This window comes from Acinonyx jubatus, chromosome D4, assembly GCF_027475565.1.
Source record: "Acinonyx jubatus isolate Ajub_Pintada_27869175 chromosome D4, VMU_Ajub_asm_v1.0, whole genome shotgun sequence".
NCBI classification, from domain to species: Eukaryota; Metazoa; Chordata; class Mammalia; order Carnivora; family Felidae; genus Acinonyx; species Acinonyx jubatus.
In genome coordinates, this window is record NC_069391.1 from 8,686,421 (window position 1) to 8,706,167 (window position 19,747).

The following is a 19,747-nucleotide window of genomic DNA, read 5'->3' on the forward strand; positions in this document are numbered from 1 at the left end:
CTTACTGGAAACTGGAGTGTTTTTAGGCCAGTGAGGGAAAACCACCAGTCAACAACTGAAAATGTGAGGTTAAAAGGAAGCGCAGAAACTCCAACCTGTAGGTTCCAACAGGCCTGTGTCATCTGAACGTTCTACAAACGACGTTACAGTACCCAGAAGCCTGAGGTGACCTGAAGTAACACAGCGTAGGGTTAAGAGCTCTCACGTCAGGCCTGGTTGGGATGCCAGCCCCGCACTAGCCGCCGCCTGACCTCCCCGTCTCTGTAAAACAGAGCTGCTGGACCTACTCCCCAGGACTGTGGGACGGGTTATATAAAATGAAGCTTACAAAGCAGCTGGCAGAATCCCCCTCCCCCGGAGACGCCGATTCAAGGGGCGTGGGTGGGGTGGACATGGCTACTTTAAAAGTGCCATGAATGGGGCACCTGGGTGGCTCAGTCGGTTAAGCGTCTGACTTCAGCTCGGGTCCTGATCTCACAGTCGTGGGTTCAAGCCCCCTGTCTGGCTCTGTGCTGACAGCTCAGAGCCTGCAGCCTGCTTCGGATTCTGTGTCTCCCTCTCTCTCTGTTCCTCCCCTGTTCGCGCTCTCTCTCTCTCTCTCTCTCTCTCTCTCTCTCTCTCTGTCTCTCTCTCAAAAATATGAACAAAGATTAAAATAAAAATTTAATTAAAACAAAAAGTTCCACGAATTGATGGGACATTCTCCTCTGAGGAGAATCTGTGCTTAACTTCTGAAAAGTAACAAACACTAATCCCAAGTGCCTCTGGAATTGGCAGTCTGTCCCGCCCCCCAGTCTTAGGCACAGACCCTGCCTGAGCAGGTGATTACCGGTAAATCACTCTGCACTTCCTCAACCACCTTCCAGAAAGCAGGCTAAGTGATTTTCCTCAGTGTAGTGTCATTGTGGTTAAGAGCACTGGCTTGAGTCGCGGAAGCCTGGCTCTGAATCCCCACCCATTGCTGACCAGCTGTGTGATTTGAGCCAGTGTAGTCCTCCCCTCCTGCCTTGGTTTCCCCATCTATAAACTGGGGGTGAAGGTGAGCGTGAGGATTAGTGTGATAATGCCTGTGGAACATGCAAGGCAAGGGCCTGGTGTGTAATACACACTGAATTATGGGGTGTATGTGTGTGGGGTCACTCAGTCACCAAAACCAATTGAGTACATGTGGTCTTTCACTCAGTAAGTATGGAGCACTTGCCATGTTCCAGATACACATATACACACACGTGCACATATACGTACGGACGTACCTACACACAGTATATACGTACACGGGTATATGTAGGTGTATATATATGCACATACACACAGAGATCAGAAAACAAAGAAGCTTCACTCGAGATGGAATGTAAACTGTAAATGCAAACAGAAGTCTGATTCCTCCAGTTACCGAACACAGTCCACGCCTGGGACCTCAGGTGTTGTAACTTCCCTGTAACACCCCGTTACATTTGCCCCAGACACACACACTCACACAGGGGGCCTTACTTAACCCAGTGCTGCTCCAAATACATCAGTGCTGGTGCTGATGACAATGCAGGGACTTTATTCAAATCTATACCGGCACCATCAGGGAATTTTAAAAGGTACTCACAAGTGTGTTTTCAGAGGCAGAGATCAAAATAAAGACTTTTTTAAAGGTTTCTAAGCTATGAATCGGTTGCTGTGAAGTTCTAGCTGATCACACAGGATCGTTTCAAAAGCCCAGCTCAACCGTGAGGGACTTACAAGCTCACCACGCTGAGTGTTCCCTTGCCAGCTTGTCACAGGAGCCACGCGTTACACGTTCAGCAAGGTGGCATCCCTGGACCTGACACCCACTCCTAGCACGCCTCTGTCCCGTCACGCACTTGGAAAACAAGCTCCCAAACCCCCAGGACAGGAGCCCCCGCCCAGGCCACTCTCAGACCACCAGTCCTTGCAGCCATTTCCTACTGAGTAAGGCAAATAAGAACACTGGGCCAGTTGGAAGCACTTCTGTCTGACTTCATTCTGGAATGTGTGACTTATTTATAATCGGCAGCAGCTTTTCTTGGGAAAGATCTGATCCCATCTTGCCACCAAAATGGAATGTGGCACTTGCTATGACCGGACCGGGCAGGTGATAGTTTATCTTTGAAGAGAACCACCACAGAAAACACACTGATCCTCAGGGCTGACCGCCTCCCACATCTCACGCCTGGTGTGGCCAGGGGCCACGGGAGCGCTAAAAATGGTGGTATTCACGGAGCCTTGCTGCCCTGCTGTCCACGACTTAGCTGGGGACTAGGTCCGCTGAAAGGATTCCCCCTGCCCCCCAAATGCCCCAGTTCTCACAGCCCCTGTACCTGTGGAGTGGCGGAGGTGACCAACACACTAGCCATCAGACCATTCCTCTTGTACATAGTCTCCGGGCCACAGGGAACTTCAGGGCAGCCTCCGTCGGTGACATAACCTGTCTGGAGAAGTCCTACAAGGAAAAAGGGGCTCATAAAAACCAGCTTCAAACCCAACTTCAACCCACCCTGGAGGGGGAGCTGTGCTAGACCCTGGGGGAGACCTTCATAAACAAAGCTTATAAGCCAGCAGCCTACAGGCTAAGTATGACCCACCGACATAGTTTCTTGGGCTTGTACAGGTTTTAGTATTTTTAAAATTCATCAACAACATTTAATTAGAAAGCTTCACATGGAATTATGGATTGCCAGCCTTTCTTGAAAATGAAAATACCTGGCAGTACTGGGCCCGCATTGCTACTTGATGAGCATCAGCTGAGCTGAGCGACAGCTGCCCCCGCACTGGAGCAAGTGCCTTCCAGACGGCACCTGGGCTGTGCAACCATTTGGGTGCATGCCTGGCCCTCTCAGGCACTAGAGTTTGTGACCTTTGTTTTAAAAGAAAGCAGGGAGAGAGTACAAACTGCTCCTACCGTGCTTCCCTGTGCACAAGACCGTTTCACCAATAGTAATGTGATCACAGCTAATATTCGCATACCGTTCACCCCGTGCCGCGCACTTTGCGTACATGAACTAACCCTCACAACCGCCTCAGGTAGGTGCTATCGCTCCCACATTAGGTGTGAGGAGTTTGAGGCACAGAGAGGTTAAGTAACTCATGCTTTGGGGCCTCTAGTCACGCAGCCCCACCATCCCATCATCATTCAAGACCTTGCTCAAATGTCGTTTCCTCCGGTTACCGAGCCTGGACCACTGAAACCAGAACCAGATGCTCTCATGCCAATGCGTACATGCCTCTAGTAGGGCATTTATCACATCACTCAACGACACAGAGCTGCAGCCACCACCTGCTCTTTAGCAGGAAAGTGACCAGGAGAGTAGGGAGGGTGCAAGAAGGAAAGGAAAGGAGAAGGTAAGGTACCAGCCGGCAGCCAACTGCATTTATTCAGGCCAGAGATGAAGGTCCCCTGAGCTAAGCGAGGCTGTTGCAGTGGAGTCAGAGAGGAGACAGACTGGGAGACAACAGAGACAGAAAATCAACAGAAACTGATGGGGAAGGGTGATCGGGGTAGATGAGCTGAGGGTGAACGGTGTCTGGCTTGAGGTGCCAGAAGGACGGCGTGTCCCCCATCGAGGGCAGGAACACAGGTGGTGCAGCAGATCTGTGAAGATGATGATGAATGTAATCTGGGATATATGCCAAATCTGTGGTGCCCGTGAGAAAACCCACCCTGGAGAGCAAGGTCTCGCCTGAAGCTCACTGGGGAAGATGGTCTGGAGATGGGTGGAAAAGACCTCGACCCTGCCTGTGACCTGCTGGAGCCTCAGCCCCAGGGCTCATCACAGAGCAGCGCTTCGGCACAGAACAGAGTCGCACGCCCGACAAGGTCAGGGTGCTGCAGGCTCCGTCCGCCCCCATCTCCAAAGCCACGATGGCCGCTCCCTCACAACCTCTCCGCCATCTTCCTCGCCGGCCATCTCCTCCTGAGCAACAGCCTGTGAGCCGTCCGCCTTCCCGCCTTTCCTCCCCCAAACGCTGAGAAGAACCAGTCTGAGCTATAAATGACATTTGGGGGTCAGCCAGGGACAGCTGAATACGGATATTTTAGATGATATCAAATTACCATTAATTTTCTGGGGCGTGACAGTATCAGTGGGGAGATTAAGTAGGACAAAGTCTGTCCGGGCGATGCGCTGTGGCAGAATTCAGGGCTAAAGTGAGTTGGCAATTTAGTTTCCCATCAGTCTGCAAAATACGCTGAAGTAGAGATAAAGCAACTATGGCAAAATGCTAACACCTGACATCTATTGACAGGCGTTCATTGCACTAGTCTCTCAACTTTTCTGAATGCTTGATAATTTTTATACCAGAAGAGAAGGGGGGGAAAGCACAGGTCGGCAAAGTTTTTCCTCAGAGGAAAAACTGAGCAGCAGAGGCCAAACTCCTCTTTCACCAGCAGGGAAAGGGGACGGGCTGAGAACCGTCATTTGTCAATCCCTCTGTCCTCGGAGGAGCCGTGCTTGCGGTCACCCAGGACCCCGAGCCGTGGCTGGGGCAGGTTTGGAAGGCAGCTGCGTGAGAGATGCCAAGAGACCTTTAGCAAAAGAAGGCATACAGATGTCAAAGGAGGGGAATGCCATGGGGAAAGGCGAAGCAAAACCACAATGAGACAGCGCTTCATACCCACCAGGACGGCTATAATGAAAAAGACAAAACCAAGTGCTGGCAAAGACGCGGAGAAATGGAGCCCTTAAACGTTGCTGGTAGGAGGTAAAAGGTACAACTCCTTTGGAAAATAGCTTGGTAGTTTCTTAAAAAGTTGAACAGACGCTTATCAAATGACCAGCAATTCTACTCCTAGGTAGCTACCTTTTAAAAAAATGAAAGCATATGTCCGCACAAAGACATGTACGTGAATTATTCATCAGAGCCAAAAGTTGGAAACAATCTAAACGCTCCTTGCTCCTCCAGTGGTGAGTGGATAAACAATGAGATATTTCCCTTCCGTGGACTACTACTCAGTAATAAAGAAACGAAATACTGATGCAAACTGTAACACGAATAAACCTCAGAAACATTATGCTAAGTCAAAGAGGTCAGACCCAAAAGACTGTACTGTAGGATGCCATTTTTACGAAATGCCAAAACAAGGCAAACTCAGAGAGACAGGAGCACATCAGCGGTGGGCTGGGGTGGAGGCAGGGCTGACTGCAGACGGGCACAGGGATCTTTCTGAGGTGACGGAAATGTTCTAAAACAGGATCATCAGGACTGTTACGCAGCTCCGTAAATTCACTCAAAATCACAGACTCACACACTTGGAGTGGGTGAATTTTACGGTATGTAAATCACACTACAATGAAAGCAGCAGCCACCAGCGCTGTTTCACGATGGCACCCTGAACTCACATGTTTAACTGCTCCCTTCCACATCCCTTTGAAATACTCAAAGAAATATGAAAAGAGCAAAAACAAACCACGTTAGCCCATGACAAGAGAAGAGTTATTTTCTTAAGTTTATTTATTTATTTTGAGAGAGTGAGAGAGACAGCGCGTGTACACAAGCAAGGGTGGGGAAAAGAGAGGGAGAACGAGAATTTCAAGCTTACAGGGCAGAGCCCGACATGGGGTTTGAATTCACAAACCGGAGACAAGATCAAGATTCAGACACTTAACCGACTAAGACACACAGGTGCCCCGAGAGAAGGGTTATTAATAAGCAAAAAGACGTTGAGGAATTTCCAGTGCAGAAGAGACAGGACTGGGAGAAGGGGAACCCGCGTCTGGAGCAAAGGGAAGGCCTCCCAGGAGTCAGGCAGATGAGACCTTCCCACAGACACCCCATGAGAACCTAGAGACTTCAAAGTGGGGAATCCAGAAACTGAGGCTGAGAGTACGGCTCAAGAGCTCAAAGAGGCAGCATGAGACTGGCTCAAGCTGCAGGGCTGTCTCAGACCAGACAAACCAGCTCATGCGGACCGGGAGTCGGGGCCAACCCAGCCAGGCTCTCTATGCCAGAAGCAACCAGCCTGTTGGATGGCCTCTGTTCAGATCAGCTCGGGCCAGACTGAAGTGACTCAACCCAAGCCTGACAGAGTCACGAGGGGAAGAGGGCATGGGAGACAGCCAGCCTGATGCTGTGTGATGACGTTGTGGATCCAACCTGCATCAGTTCCGGGCTGATGTGAGCTTCGGTCCTTTCACAGTATGCCTGGTACTCTGCAGGTCTGCCCCGGGGGGGCCCAACATGGAGCCCAAACCAGAGGCCTTGGCTCTCCCCACTCACCCGACACCAGAAACCCTCAAGTCACATAGCCCTTCAACACAGAGGCCACGTTTCGTTCTCACACCCTCTTCCATGCCAGTTCATTCGCCCACCCCCTGCATCCCGTCCGAAGGACGCTACCACCTCTGCCCGTTTCTCCATCATCGCTGGGGGGGGGGGGGGGGGCCGCACTCAGGTGCCCCCGTCCAACACCGACAGCAGCACACGCAGGGAGCGGCAGCTGCGCGAAGCTGGGCTAAGTGCCACATTTTTAGTTCATTCTGTCTTCACGACAACCCCATGCAGGGGAGACTCTTCTGGGAAACTGAGGCACCAAGAGGTGATGCAACTGCTAGTTGAGCAGTAGGACTGGGGTGTTCAAACCCTGGTCCGTCGACACCAGCGCCTGGGCCTCCTCCAAGAGCCCATGAGGACCCTGTGAGAAAATGCACGTGAAACACTCGGCCCGGGCTAGCCACAGACCAAGCACTCAATCCCAGTTACTGGTTACTGTGAGTGTTAATCTAATCCTACAGTTCTGTTCATTTATGCCTATTCTTTTTTCCTAAAATAAACAAATAAAATATCAGCTTAAAGAAAGCACGGCATCACGCTCTGTGAAACCACAGGCCTCCACTGCGGGAAAGGGGTTCCCGGCTGTGGACGCCAGGCCACCGGACAGCGGAGGCTGAGTCCAGGTGTCTGAGTGCAGCTCCTCCTCCCGGAGGCCTGACCTGCCAACCGCACGCCCCTCGGGCCCGCCTGGACACAAAGCACGGCAGCCACAGCGTGTCAGCCCCGCACTCCCCACCGGCAGCCTGGGCTGGAAAGAAAGACAGAGCGCTTGTTTCAGATCTGACTCCTGCAAGTCTCGCCATGGACAAAAATAGCCTAACTCGTGGGCAGCATGTCTCAGACGAGCAATATTTCACATACTAAGAAATAACAGAACCAAGCAGAACAGAACATCTTTCCAGGGCCCAGGGACACCCCCACCCACCCACTTTCAGTCCCTGAGACCTGGCCAGGCCCCAACTCCTCATCGGGGACCAGACTCCCATCAAGGGAGTCAGCCTGGCCTAGGCCCCTCCTGCAGAACCGCTTCTCCACCCCTTGGGAGGGCCCCTGAGGACGTCGACTGTGCCTCCTAGGCCAGATTGACTGCACCAGAGTGGCCACCTGATTCTCCTGGGAACTCGGGACGCTAAGATGCCAGTCTCTGCTGGTCAACCAAACGGAGACACTCTGCCCTCACTTGTAGGGGGGTGGCATCTGCCTGGTTGCAGGGACAGTCGGCCGGAGTGTGAAGGCAGCAGATGCACGAAAAGGCCGAAGGCAGAGGCTGTGTCTGAAAGAAAAGGACAGCAGTGGGCCTGGCTCCCAACCCCGGCTCCGTAGTGTCAGGTAGTGAGAGGGGCTTTCAAAAAGACCTTGATCGGGGCTACTTCCGAAACACCAAATCCATGCCACGCCACCAGAAACCCGACCATGAAAACACAAGCGTCTCATCTGAATGGGGAAAGAGAAGCACCATTCATTCGTCGAGCTTCTACTTCACATAGGTATTGTTCCAGCCACGGCTTCTAACCGTGTTTATGCCTTGGACCCTTCTGGCAGCCTAGTGAAGGCTCCGGGTCCCTTCTCACGGAAGTATTTTTAAACACATAAAATCACACAGGAAACCAACTTTCACATGGAGAAATATGTTATTGTATTATAAATTATTTTAAAATAGCTATATTTTAATATAATTGTTTTCCTGGGTAAAATATAGCTATTTTAAAATAATTTATAATACAATAACATATTTCTCCATGTAAGGGAATATATATATTTCTTTATTATTGCATGATATAACAAGATATATTGGGAGGTTGAATAACTACCATAATTTAAAAGTAGTTATGAATATAGATATTCTAAGAGGTCAATAATTATTACGTGATATGAAAATACCTGTGATTTTTATTGGTGACAAAGTCCCAAGTACTACTATTACTGTGACTCATTGTATTAGTAACTGAGAGAAATGCTAAACTTCAGTGAGAAGTTGGTGAAAATAAAGATGTCATATTTTTCCCATCCAAATTCACAGATGCCTGGTTCAGAACCCCTGTTCCAGGCACTAAGGGACACAAAGCCAGCAGGCCCTGCTCCCAGAGAACGTATATTCCAGTGTAGAAGTCAGAAAATACACACATGGGTCGGGGCGCCTGGGTGGCTCAGTCAGTTAAGCTGCCGACTTCTCCTCGGGTCATGATCTCATGGTTCTTGGGTTTGAGCCCCGTGTCAGGCTCTGTGCTGACAGCTCAGAGCCCGGAGCCTGCTTCAGATTCTGTGTCTCCCTCTCTCTCTGCCCTTCCCCCACTCATGCTCTGTCTCTCTCTCAAAAATAAATACACATCAAAAAAAAATTTAAAAAGAAAGAAAATACACACATGGAAACAAAGAAGATAATTTCAGATACTGAGAAATGTCTCCCAAAACTAAAAGATGGTGGAGGATGGTATTTGCCAGGTGGTCAAGGAAAGACGCTCTGAGGATGTGAAATTTGACTGAAACCTCAGGAAGCAGTCAGCCCATAAAAACCAGCATGTGTTCTTTTGCAGAGGGCACAGCAAGTGCAAAGGCCCTGAGATGCACAGGAGCTTAGCAGGCTTGTGATGGAGGCAGATGGACCAGGGTGGGCAGAAGGCAATGGACAGACAGGCTGGGGCCAGAGCATGAAGGGCCTTGATGCCATGGCGGGAGTGTGGGTTTTATCCGGAGTGCAGTGGGAACCCTCTGGTGTACTAGAGGACTGTGAGCAGGGGAGTGACAGGATCTGATCTTACTGTTTGTGAGATCACTTTGGCTACTCGGCATAGAACTGAATGAAAAGAGACAAAGCCGGAGCCTCGGAGCCAGCTGGGGTAGGAGAGGATGACGGCATAGACTGCTAGCCACAGGGGTTGGGGATGGACACGGCGGGGTAGGTTCCAGAGGGAAAGATACAAGACTTGCTGATGGACCACACGGGAGGGGAGAAGAAAAGAGAGGAACCAAGGATGACCTCAAAGCTTGGGGCTGCCACGAGTGGGTAACAGCTACACACGCTGCTCAGCTGTTCATTCATTCACTCGTCACCCGCCCAGCCCGCTGGAGGACCAGTTCTGCTCTCCAGGGCCCCGCAGCGTAGTGGGGAGAACTCCCCAAAGTAGCTGCTCACGGGGACACATGCTGTAACAGATCACAGGTTCACCCTGGGGGTCAAAGAAGACATCACTGACAAGCACCCTTGAGCTGGGTCTCGAAGGACCAGTGGGAGCGCTTCAAGGAAAGGGTGGCCGAGGGCAAGGAGGATGCCCGCAGCAAGTGAGGCAGGTTGGGGCGTGAAAGCACCCTGAGGTGCTGGTGTGCCAGGAGCACAAGGGGGCAGGTCCCCCTCCTCACCTGACCCCAGCCCGTGTGCAGCCTAACACACAGCAGCCAATAAGCTAGGCAGGGACCCCCACAGAGTTTGTCTTCCCGGATGGCCCGGATGCTACAGCCACAGCCACGGTGTCTTGTGCCCTGGTCACTCCCTCATCAGTTCAGCAAACTTGGTGAAACTGCCCAAACCCTGCTCTGTGCAGAGGAATCAGACCAGCCCTTGGCCTCAAGGGACTCCCACACCACTATCTATCACTTTGTTTCAGGCTCTAAGGATTTCCGTGCATTAACAAACTTTTTTTCACAGGTGAGGAAATGGAGGTACCAAGAGATTAATGAAACTAACTCGGGGGTGCACTTTTACCTGCCTGTACTGACTGTGGCCCCTGCTGGTCAGGGGCAGGCTGGCAGGATGGGGAGAGCTCCAGCTTTTTGAGCCTGGCTTTTTAATCCGAATCACACCAAAACCCCATCTTTCCATCCTCCAACTCTCTCACCACACACACACACACACACACACACACACACACACACACACGCTGCTAATGCCTCCTTGGAAACCAAAACACCGCAGAAGAAAAAGCAATTCTCATGACGTAACTTCGCAAGAACGTGGCAATTGTATCAGAACCACAGAACAATCCCTCATCTCTTGTTTCTGTATGACAGAATCTGCTCTTGTGTGTGGGCTCCCGGAGAGGGAAGGAAAATCCCATATGCCATGTTGGTTTCCTTCCAAACTTTCAGAATTCTCCTTCAATGTTTCAGGTTCAGGAAACCAAGAAAATAACACGAGACAGTCTGGTGCAGACCACTGTTGAGAAGGCAGGATAACCACTTTTTCCTAAGCGTATGGAGGCTGTTTCAAAGAAAATACACATATCCAGGAATGTTCAATTACAAGAGAGTGATCTCTTCCAAATGTTGCAGACAAGCATGGAAACGGACCCGGAGCTCCGCTTCAGAGGACGGTGCTGCTCTCCACCTTCCTCCGTCCTGAACAGAAGCTGTGACAAGACGAACAGGAAGGAAGCAAAGAGGGTTCTGCCCACAACCCCTCCATCACTTCAGGAGCAGTAAGTGTATGTACGTACATGTGTATACACACACACACACACACACACACACACACACACACACACGGCCACAGCATGCACATTTCCTATTGCCAGAGGGCTTCTTCCCCCAAGGTAACCATCACTGTGGTGCCGGACCACGGGCCGGCAGCTCAAGAAAGTCCCCCTAAGAAAGTCCCCCTTGTGCGGACTGGCAGGGTGGTTATCTCCACCTCTTCCTGACCCTCTCCAAACCGGCCAGACCTCTTTTCCTGGCAAGCAGGAGCGTCTGGCGGCTTTCAAAGGGAGGCCCGGCCACGTAAGCACATGTCAGACTTGAATGCCATCACTCACTGCGGCGTTCACCGCCCCCCAACCCCCACCCCCGGCCCTTGCAAACCACCCGCCAGATGTTCAGCCTCCGACATCCCACCTTCTCGCTGAGGGAGACAGAGTGGGCCGGGGAGGCGCCACCACGGCTGTGCCCCCGTGGAGGAGAGAAAGCGGCAGGGTGTGGGAAAGCGGGCTGGATTTAGGGGTGGAGGGTCTGCAGACCTCACAGAAAGGGACAAACCCGTGAAACAGCACACCGGAGAAAAGGAGCACGAGGGCATCTTCCTGGGGAAGGGAAGCACCTGTGTTCACTGAGCTAAGGTAGGGCCCCCCGCAAACAGGCGGCGATCTACTAATTCAGGTGGTAGGTGCGGAATGAGTGTCCCCACAGCCCAAGCACCACAGCCAGGGAGGCAGAAGAGGACACGGCCCATCCTTGTCCTCAGAAACCATAGTCTGGCCCAGGGGCGCCTAACCTTTTCAAACAGGAGGACTTCCTGAATTTCTTATGTAAAAGTAATACACGTGCATGCTGAAATTATAAAAACTGAATAAAAGGGCATAAAACAAAAAAGGCAAGTCCCTGTCCCCCACAAACCCTGGTCCCTGTGCCCAAGGTCACACAGTTCCCTTTAAGGGTAGGGCAGCATTTATGCACACATCCACACACACAGAGATACAAGTAAATGTACAAATATACACATAAATGTACTTAAACTATCCATTTTAACACCAAAAAGAAATAGTTCTATTTTTGGCATCTGTTGACTAAGAAAAACCCTTAGTAACAAAAAGCTGTTATAAATCACTAACACATTTAAATTAATCTGCGGTCTAAGAATCACAGCAATGTCTACATCCACTTGGAGTGCAGTGAGATGTATTTACAGCACTCATTCTTCAGCCTGACAGAGCTGGGAGCACACATGGATTTGGGGAGGCCTTAGAGCAGCCCCGAGTTCGACACCCTCACCCCCCACAGGCTCACAGCCGCAGGTGAAGCCAAGTACTTCTGTGGCTTAGGGAACGGACAAATCAGGATTTGAATTCTCACCTCTCACTCACTCTGAGCCCTGAGCAAGCTGCCTGACCTGACCCAGCTCCACCTTCCTTCCCTCCCCCACCTGGCAGATGGCAGATGGTCGAAGGGGTCGCCAGGTCGGTGTAGGCTGGAAGCGGCTGGTAAGCGTCAGCTACGTCTGTGCTGGCGCCCCTCACCACACGCTCACCCTCCCCGGGGACGGGCAGACGCGGGCAGGGCTCTCTTGGCATGAGACCACAAGACATCGTGCTGAAGTTGAGGCACCAAAAGAAATGTGAGTAAAGAATCTGCACTTCCAATAAAACCAGGGAAGGTTCTCAAAAGGAAACTAATCCAGGGCGCCTGGGTGGCTCAGTTGGTTGAGCGTCTGACTTCGGCTCAGGTCATGATCATGCAGTTCACGAGTTCGAGCCCCGCATCGGGCTCTGTGCTGACAGCTCAGAGCCTGGAGCCTGCCTCGGATTCTGTGTCTCCCTCTCTCTCTGCTCCTCCCCTGCTCATGCTCTGTCTCTGTCTCTTGAAAATAAACAAATGTTTAAAAACAATTTAAGATCACACAGAACCATTCAGGTCAGAGCTGAGGACAGCCTGGGGTCTGACGGCAGGAGGGCCCTGGGCCCCAGTCAGGGAAAGCCTGGCTCGCAAAGGGACTTAAGAAGTGCCTGAGTCTCCTGGAGCCTGCTGGGGAGGAAACAGGGAAAGCAGGAGATGGAGACTGGGGTTTTCCGGGAACTCAAAGTGACTCCTGAGCATATTCTCAGGTTCAAAGTAAGGAGTCCGTGGAGGGCAAAATATGAAAAATCCAAGAGACAGAGGGTACACCTGACAGAGCACGTCTCAGAGAAGATGGCAAGGGTGGGACTGTGGTGGCTGCTTCCCCTGCCCCCGGAAGACAGGGACAAGGGCGGCTGCCACCCAGACCTTAGCTGGAGGAGGGTGGCCCTGGGGAGACAGGAGAGCCTGGTCGGCACGGGGGGGCGCCAGTACACGGGGGTTTGGTGACGTCTCTCAGGACAAGACACTTTGACCCTATAGGTACCTGCAGCAGTAGTACAAGGACCAGACCACACGTTTCCTCCCGCAAGGACCTGATGTGACCCTCCGGACAGGGAGCTATCACAGCCCAGAGGACACTAATGAAGCCTCACAGCTAGATGCAAGGAGGATCCTGGACTGAGACAGGAACGGAAAAAGAACATTAGGGGGGAAACATCAGGGAGGAAACTGGTGGCATCTGAAAAAGGTCGCAAGTCTTAGTTCATAGCATGGTACCTATGTTAACTCATCACCTAAGTCAGTCTGATAACTGTGTTAAGCCCGTGTAAGCTGTTCACATATAAGCTGGGTGAGGGATGCACATAAATGCTGTGTACTGTTCTGCAACTTGTCTGTAAGTCTAAAGTGATTTCAAAACAAAAAGCTGAATTTATTTTTTAAATATGTATTTATTTGAGAGAGAGCGAGTGTGTGCACGTGCACATGAGCAGGGGAGGGGCAGAGAGAGCGTCCCAAGCAGGCTCCTCACTGTCAGCGCAGAGCCCGATGCCGGGCTCGAGCTCACGCACCGTGAGATCATGACCTGAGCCGAAATCAAGAATCAGATGCTCAACTGAATGAGCCACGCAGGCACCCCTAAAAAGTTAAATTTAAAAAGCAATTCTGCACCCTCATATCCCACCCCACTCACCACCCCCAACACACACACAAGCTCCACGATCAGGCCTAACACCAGGGGCTTGTCATTTCCCGTGCCAAACCATTAATTGAGAGTTGCAGCTCTGGGATGCTGAGGTTAAGGCATTTCACACCCGTTACATGTGGGCCAAACATACATTATCTACAGTAGACAGACGATGGGGCAGGCTGGAAGACAGTTTACTGTGAGGAGCAGGGGGTCCCTCTCTCCTTCTTAGTCCCTGCCAAGGGCAGAGGAATTACTGGTTTGGCAGGTAACAGTCCAGCTCATTGACTGGGCCACATCCATTCGGACCATCCCTAAGAGCCAAAAAGTCACACACCTGTTGAAGGCCCCTCTCTTCCCCACTGCTGCTGTGAGACCTGTGGGACTCCCACACACGCCCCTAAGTACACCTGCCCGGCCTGGACCCCAGGTACAGGTCAAGTTTAGGGAGCATGGGAAGCCCCAGTGATGAGCTCTTTGCTCATCACTTGCTTCAGCCAGCTTTGACTGGAGAGCCCTGTGCCAGAGACTGGCTGGTTCATGGGGGTCATTTAATTCAAATTCCCCTTTGCTGTTTTTCCTTGTCATCAGGATGAACTTTAGGAATATCAAGGTGAGGAACAGGTTGACAGAACAGGACACCCACACTCTTGGGTCTTCCTGACAGACACCACTGAGCCCTGACTCATCATGCACAGCCTGGCATCTCCCACGGAAACAGGAAGGAAGTCAGCTGAGAGTGAGGCGGGGTGGGCGAGGTCTGGCTGGAGAAGGAGAGTGAAAACCATCTGGGCAGCGGCACAACAAAGCCCGTTAGGAATGAAGGGTGTGCCCCACGAGGTAGGAGCCAGAAGTTGAGGAAGAACACCCTGGTCCTAGACCGTCGTCAGGTACCATCCCGCACCCCCACGGAGCACACAGCAGCGGGTGACAGGGGCAGGGGTCGGGGCATCAGAGCGCACAGAGGAAGTCACATGTTCACAACAAACCACAGAAACAGATCTTAGTTCCAAGACAATGTACTGGGTCCACACATCTGCGTTCCCCTCACCAAATCTTATTAAATGAAAAACAAAAACAAAAACAAAAGAACAAGAAATCTGTTGCAGTGTTGAAATACAGGGAGGAATGACATCACCAAACCAGAAGTTAAGAATTCCTAGAAGATTTGCAGCGAATGGAAGTGGACAGAAGAGCAGCTATGAGTGTCAGACATCTGGCCACAAAATCAACGGTCTCTCTGGTCTCAACAGCCAGCTAGAAAAGGCAATGGCCTGGGAGTCCACCAAGCAAATGACACCTACAAATAAACTTCAAAAGAAATGTACAGAAATCATTTGAAGCAAATTATGAAGTTTTCCTAACAAAAAAGAAGACAAATTAAAGGAGAGAGATTTCACTCCTCCGAATAAGGAGACAATATTGCAAAAGCATCAACTCTCCCCAACTGATCTATAAATAAAATACAAGGTCATTCTAAATTCTAAGGGGATTCATTTTGGAATTCAACAAATTGATTTGAAATTTCCTCTGGAAGAATAATTTTTAAAAGCTAAGAAGTTTTCAAAAAAAGGACACGTGACAAGAAGTGATCTGTCCTGCCAGGAAGCCATGGTCGAGGATAAAGAGCACTGAGAGATGAATGAATGAGCAGGACAGAACGCAGCCCAGAGCACAGGGTCAAATACATGTGAGAATTAACATCTGGTCACAGTGGCAATGCAAACAGCATGCAGGGATGGATCACTTAACAGATGTTGACAAAACAATTTACTATTCTCTTAAGGGGGGTGGGGGGATTTGTTTAAAATCTTACCCAATATCATATATAAGAATAAAATTTTGATAGATTAGAGACTTAACCAAACATAAAATCCCCCAAAAATACCAGAGGAAACGCTAACCATTATTTTTTTTTTAATAACCCTGGGGTGAAGAAGTTCTCTCTAGGGTGACACAAAAGCCAGAAAAACAAAGGAAACCATCAGCAGATTTAACTACAATAAAAAAAAATCGAACTCTGTATAAGAAAAGACATCATTGGGGCACCGGGGTGGCTCAGTAGGTTAAGCAGCCGACTGTGGCTCAGGTCATGATCTTACTGCTCGTGGGTTCAAGCCCCACATTGGGCTCTGTGCTGACAGCTCAGAGCCTGGAGCCTGCTTCGGATTCTGCCTCTCCCTCTCTCTGCCCCCCCTCCACTTGCTCTCTGACTCAAAAATAAAAATGTTAAAAAAATTGTTTTTAAAGACATAATGGGGGCACCTGGGTGGCTCAGTCAGTTAAGCATCCAACTCTTGATTTCAGCTCAGGCCATGATCTCATAGTTAGTGAGATCAAGCCCCATGTCAGGCTCTGAGCCAACAGTGTAGAGTCTGCTTGGGATCCTCCCTCTCCCTCTCTCTCTGTCCCTTCCCTACTTGTTTTCTCCCTCTCCAAAATAAATAAACATTTTTAAAAAGACATAAAAGATGTAAAACAAAAAAAAAATGGGGAAATGTGTGTCTGAAATGTCATGAGAGAGGATGTAGTAAGATCCTTAATATGGAAGGAATTCCCCAAGAGCCTGGCTCAGCTCTCAGCAGACATGTGGCCCAGGCCAGGAGCCTGTTCTTTAAGCCCCAACTTCCCACCTGCAAAGAGAGAAGCTACCAGCAGCACCTTTCTCATAGGTGTGAGGACCACACGAGATGCTATTTGGGAAGCACTTAGCCCAGAGTCTGAGCAAAGCAAGGAAATCATCAGACGGGCAACCGACCAGAGAGTATGTTCCAGCAAGTCACTGACCATACCACCACCTGCAAAAAAGAGAAGAAAACACTGGAAAGCCTCATTGGCGTGTTTCAGTACAGGTAGGTGGACCACATCCACTGATGGGGATGGAAAGGATGATTGAAAAGGATGCGACAGACAAATAGTTATGGACAGAGAAAGATGGCCACAAATTCAGGACACAGCCACCCTTATTATTTCATTCAGCAAGTATTTCCTGGAAGTCTAGTCTGGGTCAGGTACTGTTCCAGGTGCTGGGCACAGAGCAGTGAAGGAAAAGCCAGAAATCCCCCAGTACCTGCTGGTGGAGGAGGCAGACAATACAGCACGCAGGGAAAAGTGTATGGAGAGTCAGCTGTGGTAAGAGAGGAAAAAGGGAAAGCAGGGCGGGGGCGGCCAGGCAGAGGGGAAGGAGGGGTTGCAATCTTCAATGCGAGGGCTGAGAAGTGCTTTCACTGAGAAAGTGACATCTGGACATGCTTTCCAATACGTATGCACACTTGTGGGCACACACACGTACATAAAGACACGACTGTTACTACCGTCACCTGCGAAAGGTGTCAGTGCATAGCACTTTTACTTTCTACTTTTTGTACTTTCAGTATTGCTCCATTTCTTTCCAAGTAGGTGATAAAACAAGGCTGTGAGCAACACGGCATCTGGGGAGAAACCCGAAAGTGAACTTCCACAGACGTGCACTTGGAGCACGGCTCACGGCCAGGTAGTCCCGACCCAGGAGGGTGGGGTCGGGCGCCTGGTGCTCTGGCACCACCTGGTGGCCATTTCCAGCCGAGCAATGTCCTCCGCAGCCCATCAAGGAAGTCCGTCCGCAAGGCGCACAATTGTAGCAACCCCACTTGCCCCGTGGACAGGGACTGGAGAGAAAATGGGTGGCACAGATGCAGTCTGGTTTCTTGGGTGGCAGGGTCAAGGCAGGATTTATTCAGCTTGGATTTTCAGAGTTTTTACAACGTTCCATTGTAACTACAAGGGCGCAGTCCTTGACGAATGTACTCGAGGGCAGAAGTGGAGAGAGGTGGGTTGGGGGGCACAGATCCATAAAACCAGGCCCTCTGCGTATGTGTCCCCAAAAAGGTTGGGGAATTTGTAGTGACAAACTCAGGTCACACAGCCTGTGGAAGAGGACAGGTCTTCCCCAGTGAGAGTGCCTAAGGGCCAAGGTCCTACGGGTCTGGCTGGGCTCAGGAGCCACGGAGCTGCTCTCCGTGATTAATCACTAACTAACGGGGCATGAGCACAAGCCACTAAGCCAGCACCTCCTCACCAAAGCCCAGAGGAGACTGAGGTACAAGCCCCGGGTGACAGGGCAGTGATGCTGATCACACCAAGGACTCTTCCTGGGACACTGGTCCCTTCTCCATCCTCTGGTCCTCGGTCTGGGTCGAGGGCCCCTCCTCTGTGCGCCCTCCACTAACCTGCCACAGCACCTGTCACCCTGACGGGGAACTGCCGTCATCCCTGAGCATGTGCCTGCTGGGCCACGAGCTCTGTACCCATCTCGTTCGCCACCAGGGACGGCACCTACAAGCGCGACACCCTGTGTCTGAATACAGCTCTCCACCTACCACCAGCATGGCAGGGGGCAAGGGCCTCTCTAAGCTCCACTTCCCCCTCTGTGCCCCAGCTTGTGCGGCACTCGCCTGAGTGCTCCATGTGCATGAGGTCCCTGAGCTGAGGCCGCCTCTGTGGGTAAGTGCTGGTGGCAGTGCCCGGCACAGGGCAGATTCTCCAACGGTTATTTTAGCCTCAGTCCCCAGCACAGAACCCAGCCGTCGGCTGTGTTCTCAATAAAAATGGATGAATTACTCCCCCAGCCTACTGTGGAAGGGAAGGGGCAAGGTCAGAGCAAGGCTGGGATGCTTGAGCCACCCCAACAGCGCCCCCAAGCCATCTGGTTCTGCTGCCCCCAAAAAGGCTCAAGGAGTGCACAAAAGGACTCGAAGGAGACAAGGCCCCCCCGCAGGTACGAACACCCCTGCAGGGTGGGGCGGGGAGAAGCGGTGCAAATACTGGGGCTAACGCCTGAGGCAGGAGGGGCCGGGGGAGCACAGCAACATCCGGGGCTCAGGCAGGACCCAGGTGGAAGTCGCCTCCCAGCGGCCGCCTCAACTAAGAACAGGTGAAACTTGCCTTAACAATCCCTCCAGCCCAGATCCCTCCCAGGCTCCCTACAGACTGATCTTCAAAGCCCAGCCAGCGCATGTGACCATCACATGGCCCATGCGACCATCACATCCTAGCCTTGCTGTCCTTGCTTCCTGTGCACTCCTTCCCCCACCCCACCCACCGATTCCTTGCATTCAAACCCACTCCCAAGTGGTCAGGGCTGTGGTCCTCACAGGGGAAGGAAAGAGGGGGCTTAGAGGTACCACAGGCCCCGCCTATGGGGAAGCATGTTCTGTGCTGGGAGTCGCAGTCCCTCTGCCAGCCCTGTGGAGGCGGCTTCCAGCCAAGGAAGGAGAGATGCGCAAACAGGTGCCAAAATGCTGGAGAGGTCGCCAGCGGCCACGCCTGCCCTGCTGTCTCTCAGTGGGGCCGTGAGGCCATCCTCCCTCCTCTCCTCTCCAGTCTTAATCTAGATGTTACTTCCTCCAGGAACCCTTCTGGGACCCCCTCTGTTATGTCCTTCTCCCACTGGCTTTTAGAGCACCCAGCCTTCTCCTCCATGGCACCTGCCACAGTTGTCCTGCATCTGGGTTCGTCTTCCTCCCCGGACCGCCACAGCTCTGGCACACAGCACTCGGCTGCCTCTCCAAGACATCCAGTAAGAGGGTCACGCGAGCCGTGTCAGGAGCTGGCCCGAGGCTTCCACGGCTCACAAACCCTTTCCTGAGCAACCTTTGTGCTGCTGTCAATGTAAGTTTAGGTTCCGGAACCAGATGCTCAAAAGTCACAAAGTGTCACATGTTCCAACGGATGGCCTTCATCTTACAGAAAGGAAAACTCATGTCTCCTTGCTTAAACAGTCACATTTATAAAGACAATCTCAAAAGAAATGACAGAAAGGAAGGTACAGTTACAGTTACTGGGATGTTTCTTGATATTTAATTATTTATAGATTCTACCTCATTGGACTTCCAGTTTAAACTGCAAAAGCAACAGGTCCCTGTGGCTCTAAGGCAAATCCAGTAAGATGTACAAATAAAACTCATCAACCCACCCTTCCCCCGCCGCCCTCCCCCTTCCACACTCCAGAGGTAATCACAGCAAGCAGCAAGGTGTATGCCT

General features: G+C 51.3%; 1 protein-coding gene across 13 annotated transcripts in view; it reads right to left on the reverse strand.

Moving 5' to 3' along the window:
• RALGPS1 (Ral GEF with PH domain and SH3 binding motif 1) overlaps window positions 1-19,747 on the reverse strand; it is a 273,614-nt gene that overhangs the window by 226,429 nt on the left and 27,438 nt on the right. For 12 of the 13 annotated variants that reach the window (XM_027035143.2, XM_053204591.1, XM_027035139.2 and 9 more), the window contains one exon: window positions 2,331-2,452. In XM_027035143.2, coding sequence (XP_026890944.2) covers window positions 2,331-2,387 — 57 coding nt within the window. In that variant the 5' untranslated portion in view covers window positions 2,388-2,452. Of the gene's footprint in view, window positions 1-2,330; window positions 2,453-19,191; window positions 19,531-19,747 lie in introns of those variants that run through there. The other variant, XM_027035141.2, reaches the window with a different exon arrangement.